Source organism: Triticum urartu, chromosome 2A (assembly GCF_056163025.1).
Source record: "Triticum urartu cultivar PI428250 chromosome 2A, HENAU_Tu73, whole genome shotgun sequence".
Taxonomy (NCBI): Eukaryota; Viridiplantae; Streptophyta; class Magnoliopsida; order Poales; family Poaceae; genus Triticum; species Triticum urartu.
The window spans coordinates 448,363,955-448,373,882 of NC_141874.1; the positions used below are offsets into that span (position 1 = coordinate 448,363,955).

The 9,928-nt window shown below is 43.6% G+C and overlaps 1 protein-coding gene across 1 annotated transcript; it reads right to left on the reverse strand.

Moving 5' to 3' along the window:
• Window positions 1-986: 986 nt before the first annotated feature.
• LOC125538088 (large ribosomal subunit protein uL29y) lies at window positions 987-2,652 on the reverse strand. The gene is made up of 4 exons (XM_048701390.2): window positions 2,502-2,652; window positions 2,280-2,415; window positions 2,027-2,180; window positions 987-1,228 (listed from the first exon to the last, which is right to left on the reverse strand). Exons 1-4 carry the CDS (start codon window positions 2,503-2,505, stop codon window positions 1,154-1,156), a joined length of 369 nt encoding a protein of 122 aa, XP_048557347.1. The 5' UTR covers window positions 2,506-2,652; the 3' UTR covers window positions 987-1,153.
• Between the last annotated feature and the right edge of the window lie 7,276 nt (window positions 2,653-9,928).

Consider the following 9,928-nt stretch of genomic DNA (forward strand, 5'->3'; position numbering starts at 1 on the left):
ATCACAAATGATCGCCAGCAAAAAAAAAAATTACTCACAATCGTCGGGTTGTAGCAAAACTTCTCGCCGGTCACCGGTCCTATGAAAAATGATTGCTGGTTCCAACAAAAAAAAAGTAACTTGCCATATTGGTGGGACGCAGCACAAAATTTTCACCAATCGCAACAAAAAGTCTCGCCAATCCCAGCAAAAATGATAGCCATTTTACAGAAAAAAAAAAGGCTTTTACTACTAGGACGCAGCAAAAATTCTCACCTGTCCAAGCAAAACAATTCGTTCGTTTGTAGCAAAAAAAAAGTGTGCGTCGCTGGTCACCGCGAAACACACTGTCCCAGCAAAACTACTCGTTGTTTGTACTAAAAAATTTTTTGCCGTTGCTGGTCATCGCAAAAGGTTACACCAGTCCCATGAGAACGACTCGTCGGTTGTAACAAAAAATGCCTCATTGGACCCGGTCACAGCAAAAAATCACACCGCTCCATCAAAAAGGACTCGCCGGTCGTAGCTCAATATCAACCCTTTGTAGCTCGGCTGGGCTGTTGATGGCAATTGCATCGGAAAAAAGAAAACAAGTGAACAAGGCGGTTGGGAAAGGCGGCACAGGCCCACCAGCATGTGCGTCCGTGATGCAACAGGAGCCCGTCGATCAATGCGGATCGTACGCTGCGCACGCGACCGGCGCGCGGTTAGGCCGGCCCGCCGGTGTGCAACGTTTCCCATATGCAAACAATATGTTCCCAAAAGTTATTATGCAACTTTCAAGTAGTCCTTCCCTCACACAGATCTGCATAACATATCAAGCGGGTGAACAAGAAAATGTCAAACTAGACCACTATCTGATAACTGATGCAGAAACAGACATCCACCACCGATGGATGCTCAATGGCCACTTACTTTAACGTACGAAAACCAACACACTGCAGCATCAACAAGGCGCTTCCACAAACAGGTTAACTGGAAACTAACAACATACAATAACCAACACATTGCAACACAAACAAGCAGCTATAGATCATAGTGTCAATAACCATAAGTTCGAATTTCATGCAGGATATCGAATACATAGTACTTAGATAGCAGCGGTGTCCACACAGAACATAAAATTCATGCAACTTCTGAGCAAAACTCGGCCGGTAAAACATGTCCTCCTAACCTAGGCCTTGATAGCATACTTCCTCATGGGGAAGTACTTCTCGCGCTTCTTCTCCCTCTCCGTCTTCAAAGAGAGCTGCACAATATTATATAAAATGACAGTCAGTAAACCAAAATGATCAAAAGCACTTGCACTAACATGATAGAATCCAGCAGAGCACACAGTGAGTAACACATACCCTCAGATGGAAAAAAATTAAACTATGGTACAAAAAACTGAATCGGACAAAAAATTAATTGTTATTACTGAGAGCACAGATTGATATTCAGTCGTTAAAACATAACATGATAAGAAACTACTTAGGCAGTTAAACACAAGAAGATAAGAAACCACTTGGGCAGTAAAACATAACATGATATTAACAAGACACAAGCAGAAAAGAATACTACAACTCATGATTAAGTTGGTTCAAAAAGACAAGTGCGATACATGATACAAAGTAAACCAGCATCCCAGCTCCCACAATCAATCAGACTGACAAATACAAACTGAATTTCATCAAGCCAACACAAGAACGTTCTCCAACCTAGAGATTCACAGCAATCCTTACAAATGCTAATTCAGCCAGCCAGGTTAGAAGGATTTCATAAACCCAACCCACCAGCGAACGACTGGGCAAGGCATACGAAATACAGTGCCATGTCATCAATCTGTTGCACAGTTGCTCTATGAATACATTCAATACACATAAAAGCCATGTCTTACACAAGAAAATACAACATTTAACAAAATATAGAGATACATAGCATCAATTTTACTAATCTCACCATCTAACGAAAAGAATTTGACAACTAGTACACAATAACAAGCTAGAGCGCTTCCACGTAAAGAACCGCAGCACTAAGTAGATAGACAGGGAGGAACGAAGATCACCTGGTGCTTGGTGAGACGCCTGCGGATGGCGCGGGTCTTCTTGGGGCGGAGGTCGAGCGGGAGACGCTTGTTCTTGTACGCCTCCCTCAGCGCCGCCTTCTGCTTCTGCGAGATCACCGTGAGCACCCTCGCAATTGAGGTGCGCACCACCTTGCTGCGGCGCAACACAAGAACCACCCGTGAGCACGACGGAAACCTAGGCGCGGATTACTCTATGGGGGGGGGGAGGGAAGGAGGTCAGGGAGACACGTACATCTTGGAGAGCTTATTGGGGGCGCCGCCGGTGACCTTGGCGACGCGGAGGAGGGACAGCTCCGCCTTGAGGTCCTTGAGCTGGCCCTGCAGATCCGCCTTGTTCTTCCCCCTCAGCTCGTGCACCTTGATCCGGGCTGCCGCCGTTGGTCACGATAATGTCAGATCCGGAGGGTACAATAGAACCAAATCAATCAGAGACGACGGAGTGTTAGCGTCTTACCCATTGCTGCTGGCGAGCTGGTCTAGCGGCGGCGGCGGCGGCGGGCGGGGGGATGAAAATGAGACGCTGAGGAGAGACGGGGGCGGCTGCGTGCGGGTTATATATATATGGTGCTGCGCAAGATGAAACCCCTGAGACAGAGGAAACCCTAGGATATTATGGACTTTGGGGCCTCTGGGCCTAGAGCCTGGACTCGCGGTACGTGTACTATTGGCCCATGCGCGTCTCCTCCTCAAAAGAAAAACAAAATCGCATTTCGGAGGCCCATAAGCACTTCAGCCGATTCCTATTCGGCACTTAAGGCGCCGGCTATAGGGTTAACTCAACCCGGCAATCCGACCCATGAGCGGCCGCGTTCATGGGCACCCGACCCAAATGGGTAGGGTATGGATCATCATATTCATCCATAGGTAAGCCCAATGGGTAACCCGATTAGTCATGAGTAAGGTATGTGCATGATGTTCTGTCCATGGGTCACCCGATTAATATTAGTGATTAAAATATAATTTTACTTTATATTTTGTGTGGACGTTTTGATGAAGATACTTGGTAATTGATTTCTTTAGAACAACCCAAGGCTGCCGGTAGCGATGCATGTATCTTTGCTCTACTTTTATTTCTTTTTGGTCGCTCCTAGTAAGGTCCTTAAATGCTAATAAGCAGTTAAGCAGCAGCCCAACATTACTGTTGAGCAGCCTCAAGCCCTCTAACAGAATAACATTTCGCTTTGCATGCATGATAGCACACGGAAATGAGAATGGCATTCTAAAAAATGGGAAATGAGAATGGCAATGAGACAATGACGCGCTGGTGAGAGGCGCAGCTTCGCCTATATAAGAGACTCAAGACTAGTCCAGATAAGGCAGCCGCTATTGCATCGATTGGAAGTGGCTACCGCGATGTTGCGCCTAATAGCTAGTGCTGCTAAAAAGAACAGCAAGCTTGGTAGGACACATGACGCACTATTTTAAAAGTAAAAAAAAATATTAACTTTAAACCCAATGGGTGCCCTAATGGGTTGGGTTCGGGCATGGGTCTGACTCAAGACCCATGGATAGGGTCATGGGTCTGCTCCTATGACCATTAACTGTTCAGGCATGGGTTTGGTAGAGCTTGACCTGGTCAAACCTGACCCGACTGCCGGCTTGAGGGTTAATCGGGACAACTAATTAACAGTTATCCCTTGGGAGGCTTCCACACGTGTCACTATTTAGGCTTGAGAGTGTGTCAACTGATTTGTCCAACCGTTATCACGTGTGTTGGGCGCTTTTTTTGGATTTTGGTTTATTTTATTTTATTGCATGTGTTTTCAGGTTGTAGATGTGTAATTTTTCAGATTTTTTTTGCTCGTTTTAAAGAAAAACATATTGTTTTTTCTTTGGAAGGCGGTGATTTTTTCGCAAGAAGCACTATTTTACTTCTGGAAAAGGGGAAAACGCAACATGTGCTTCCATGAGATGCATAACTTTGCTTTCAAAGTAAGTTGTGTTTCAGAAAAAGGGAAAAAAGCACAGCATGTGCTTTCACAAGAAGCACAATTGTGCTTCTTCAAAAAAGAAAAAGCACAACTTGTACTCCCATGAGAAGCACAACTCGTGCTTTCCGAAAAGGGAAAAGCACAATTATGTTTCCAAAAATGAAAAAAAACACAACTATGCTTCTAGGTTCCTTTTTCGCTTGTTTGGGGGGGGGGGGGTTGAAAAAAAATCTTCTTACTTTTTTCGTTTCTAGGGTTTTTGGCTTTTCCATGAAAATTTTTGTCAAAACCTATTAACATGAGATTTAGTTTCGAATATCTTGATATGTGAAATTTGACGGTAAAAATGGTTCATGATTTACAGGCACGGTTCAAGAGGTTAACGTTTTGAAAAAAATGAAGTGCCACACATGGAGTGTGGCCACTAATTAGTACCAAAGAAAGGTGAAAAATGACATTTACAAAGGGTAACATGTAACTGGTCATCTCGAGATTAACCATACGCAGCGCACACCCCTTCGATTAGAACCGCCGGCCCATGTAAGGCAGGTAGCATGAAGTTCGTCCTAGTTTTCGGGAAGCTTCTGGGATCTTGGAAGCTTCCCAGCCCGGTTTTGGGAAGCTTCTCGAAGATTCTGGTTTGTTTTTCTTTTTACTTTTTTAATTGAGTTTTGTTCAATTTTAATTTTTGTTTTTGTTTTTTTTCCTTTTTCTATTTTCCTTTTTATTTTTTCAAATGTGAGAACTATTTAAAATTCAAATATTTTTTCAAACTCGTGAATTTTCTTAGAACTTTTCCCAACTTTGTGATTTAAAAAAACATGAAGTTTTTTAAAATGCGCGAACTTTTTTAGTGTTTTTTTCAAATTTATGAACTTTTTCTTAAATTTCCGAACCTTTTAAAAGATTGAACTTTTTCAGATTCATGTTTTTATTCAAAAGTCAACATTCAACCAGTTGACCAAGCGAGGGGATGACCCACGACTAAGCTAGCAACATCGAGCAACTGCAACAATCGCTACCTTAATGGGTCACGGCCTGCTAGCATCACGAGTGAAGGCGAGCAAACCGTTCAGGCCCTTAAGGTGCGGGTGTACGACTGCAACTATCACTATCTTAACGGCCCGCGGCCTGCTAGCATCGCGCGTGAGCGCTAGCATATCGTTCGGGGCTTAAGGAGCTAAACCTGACCTCTCTAATTTTAGAGCATCTACAACCAGACTCCTCAAATGTCCCAATATGTCCGGGCGGGCGTTTCAGTCAATGACCGATCAAGAAATCGCGATCCAGTCGCACCCCTCATACCGGATCTATACGTCAGGGTTGACCGGCACCCCTCATAAGCCCATATCTGGGCGGATATGGGAAGTCCCGGACGCGTCGGGTTGTGTCCGCCATGTCCGATCCGTCCAGCACTGGCTCACCCGGGCCCCACAAATATCCCACCCTATCCACATCTAGACGAACCCTAGCCACTTGCCACTCCACTTCGAGTTTGCGCCACTCCGTCTGAAGGAAATATGCCCTAGAGGCAATAATAAAGTTGTTATTTATATTTTCTTATATCATGATAAATGTTTATTATTCATGCTAGAATTGTATTAAACCGGAAACTTAGTACATGTGTGAATACATAGACAAACAGAGTGTTACTAGTTTGCCTCTACTTGACTAGCTCGTTGAATCAATGATGGTTATGTTTCCTAACCATAAACATGAGTTGTCATTTGATTAACGGGATCACATCATTAGAGAATGATGTGTTTGACTTGACCCACCCATTAGCTTAGCACGATGATCGTTTAGTTTGTTGCTATTGCTTTCTCCATAACCTATACACGTTCCTATGACTATGAGATCATGCAACTCCCGAATACCGGAGGAACACTTTGTGTGCTATCAAACGTCACAACGTAACTGGGTGATTATAAATGTGTTCTACAGGTGTCTCCAATGGTGTTTGTTGAGTTGGCATAAATCGATATTAGGATTTGTCACTCCGAGTATCAGAGAGGTATCTCTGGGCCCTCTCAGTAATGCACATCACTATAAAGCCTTGCAAGCATTATGACTAATGAGTTAGTTGTGGGATGATGCATTACGGAACGAGTAAAGAGACTTGCCGGTAACGAGATTGAACTAGGTATTGAGATACCGATGATCGAATCTCGGGAAAGTAACATACCGATGACAAAGAGAACAACGTATATCGTTGTGTGGTTTGACCGATAAAGATCTTCGTAGAATATGTGGGAGCCAATATGAACATCTAGGTTCCGCTATTGGTATTGACCGGAGACATGTCTCGGACATGTCTACATAGTTCTCGAACCCGTAGGGTCCGCACGCTGTGACGATTTGTATTATGAGTTATGTGATTTGATGACCGAAGTTTGTTTGGAGTCCCGGATGAGATCGGGGACATGACGAGGAGTCTCAAGATGGTCGAGATGTAAAGATCGATATATTGGAAGGCTATATTCGAACATCGGAAAGGTTCCGATTGATTCGGGTATTTTTTAGAGTACCGGAGAGTTACAGGAATTCGTATTGGGCCTTAATGGGCCATACAGGAAAGGAGAGAAATGCCTCAAGGGTGGCCGTGCCCCTTCCCCATGGACTGGTCCGAATTGGACTAGGGAAAGGGGCGCCCCCTTCCTTCCTTCTCCTTCTCCCTTCCCTTTTTCCTATTCCATGTGGGAGGTGGAATCCTACTAGGACTAAGGAATCCTAGTAGGACTCCACACTTTGGGCGCGCCCTATGAGGGCCGGCCTCCTCCTCCCTTCATCCTTTATATGCGTGGCCAAGGGGCACCCCATAGACACACAAGTTGATCATTGATCTCTTAGCCGTGTGCGGTGCCCCCCTCCACCATAATCCACCTCGGTCTTATCGTAGCGGTGCTTAGGCGAAGCCCTGTTCCGGTAGCATCATCATCACCGTCATCACACCGTCGTGCTGATGAAGCTCTCCCTCGACACTCTGCTGGATCGTGAGTTCGTGGGACGTCACCGAGCCGAACGTGTGCAGATCGCGGAGGTGTTGTACCTTCGGTGCTAGGATCGGTCAATTGTGAACACGTATGACTACATCAACCACGTTGTCATAACGCTTTCGCTTACGGTCTACGAGGGTACGTGGACAACACTCTTCCCTCTCGTTACTATGCATCACCATGATCTCGCGTGTGCGTAGGATTTTTTTGAAATTACTACGTTCCCCAACAGTGGCATCCGAGCCAGATCTATGCGTCGATGTTATATGCACGAGTAGAACACAAAGGAGTTGTGGGTGTGGGTATATACATATTGATTGCCGTCACTAGTTGATTCTTGATTCAACGGTATTGTTGGATGAAGCGGCTCAGACCGACATTACGCGCACGCTTACGTGAGACTGGTTCTACCGACGTGCTTCGCACTTATGTGGCTAGTGGGTGTCTGTTTCTCCAACTTTAGTTGAATCGGATTCAATGAACAGGGTTCTTTCTGAAGATCAAAAAGCAATCACTATACCGCGTTGTGGTTTTTTATGCGTAGGTAAGAACGGTTTTTGCTCAGCCCATAGCAGCCACGTAAAACTTGCAACAACAAAGTAGAGGATGTCTAACTTGTTTTTGCAGGGCTTGTTGTGATGTGATATGGCCAAGACGTGATGAGATATAAGTTGTTGTATGAGACGATCATATTTTTTGTTGAAGTTATCGGCAACTAGCAGAAGCCTTATGGTTGTCTCTTTATTGCATAAGATGCAAGCGCCAAATAATTGCTTTACTTTATCGCTATGCGATAGCAATAGTTGCAAGAGCAATAGTTGGCGAGATGACCATGTGATGACACGTTGATAGAGATCAAGATGATGGAGATCATGGTGTCATGCCGGTGATGATAGAGATCATGACAGTGCATTGGAGATGGAGATCAAAGGCGCAAGATGATCATGGCCATATCATGTCACATATTTTGATTGAATGTGATGTTTATCCTTTACGCATCTTATTTTGCTTAGTTCGGCGGTAGCATTATAAGATGATCTCTCACTAAATTTCAAGGTATAAGTGTTCTCCCTGAGTATGCACCGTTGCAAAAGTTCGTCGTGCCGAGACACCACGTGATGATCGGGTGTGATAAGCTCTACATTCACATACAATGGGTGCAAGCTAGTTTTGCACACGCGAAATACTCGGGTTAAACTTGACGAGCCTAGCATATGCAGATATGGCCTCAGAACACTGGAGACCGAAAGGTCGAGCGTGAATCATATAGTAGATATGATCAACATAATGATGTTCACCATTGAAAACTACTCCATCTCACGTGATGATCGGACATGGTTTAGTTGATTTGGATCACGTAATCATTTAGATGACTAGAGGGATGTCTATATAAGTGGGAGTTCTTAAGTAATATGATTAATTTAACTTTAATTTATCATGAATTTAGTCCTGATAGTATTTGCATAACTATGTTGTAGATCAATAGCTCGCGATGTAGCTCCCCGTTTTTTATATGTTCCTAGAGAAAAACTATGTTGAAAGATGATAGTAGCAATGATGCGGACTAGGTCCGTGATTTGAGGATTATCCTCATTGCTGCACAGAAGAATTATGTCCTTGATGCACCGCGAGGTGACAGACCTATTGCAGGAGCAGATGCAGACGTTATGAACATTCGACAAGCTCGGTATGATGACTACTTGATAGTTTAGTGCACCATGCTTTATGGCTTAGAACCGGGACTTCAAAAATGTTTTGAACGCCACGGAGCATATAAGATGTTCCAAGAGTTGAAATTGGTATCTCATACTCATGCCCGTGTCAAGAGGTATGAGAGCTCTGACAGTACTTTGCCTACAAGATGGAGGAGAATAGCTCAATGAGTGAGCATGTGCTCAGAATGTCTGAGTACTACAATCACTTGAATCAAATGGGAGTTAATCTTCCTGATAAGATAGTGATTGACAGAGTTCTCTAGTCACTATCACCAAGTTACTAGAACTTCGTGATGAACTATAATATGCAAGGGATAATGGAAACGATTCCCGAAGCTCTTCGCGATGCTGAAATCGGCGAAGGTAGAAATCAAGAAAAAGCATCAAGTGTTGATGGTTGAAAAGACCACTAGTTTCAAGTAAAAGGGCAAGGGAAAGAAAGGGAACTTCAAGAAGAATGGCAAGCAAGTTTCCACTCCCATGAAGAAGCCCAAAGCTAGACCAAAGCCTAAAACTGAGTGCTTCTACTGCGAAGTAAATGGTCACTGGAAGTGGAACTGCCCTAGATACTTGGCGGATAAGAAGGATGACAAAGTGAACAAAGGTATATTTGATATACATGTTATTGATGTGTACTTTACTAGTGTTTATAGCAAACCCCTTGGTATTTTATACTAGTTTAGTTGCTAAGAGTAGTAACTCGAAACGGGAGTTGCAAAATAAATAAAGACTAGTTGAGGACGAGGTGACGATGTGTGTTGGAAATGATTCCAAGGTTGACAAGATCACCATTGCACACCCCCTTTACCTTTGGGATTGGTGTTGAACCTAAAATAAATGTTATTTGGTGCTTGCGTTGAGCATAATATGATTGGATCATTATTATTGCAATACGGTTATTCATTTAAGTCAAAGAATAATTGTTATTCTGTTTACATGAATAAAACCTTCTGTGGTCATACACCCAAGGTGAATGGTTTATTGAATCTCGATCGTAGTGATACACATATTCATAATATGGAAGCCAAAAGATGCAAAGTTAATAATGATAGTGCAACCTATTTGTGGCACTGCCGTTTAGGTCATATTGGTGTTAAGCGCATGAAGAAACTCCATGCTAATGGACTTTTGGAATCACTTGATTATGAAGCACTTGATGCTTGCGAACCATGCCTCATGGGCAAGATGATTAAGACTTCGTTCTCCGGAACAATGGAGCGAGTAACTGACTTATTGGAA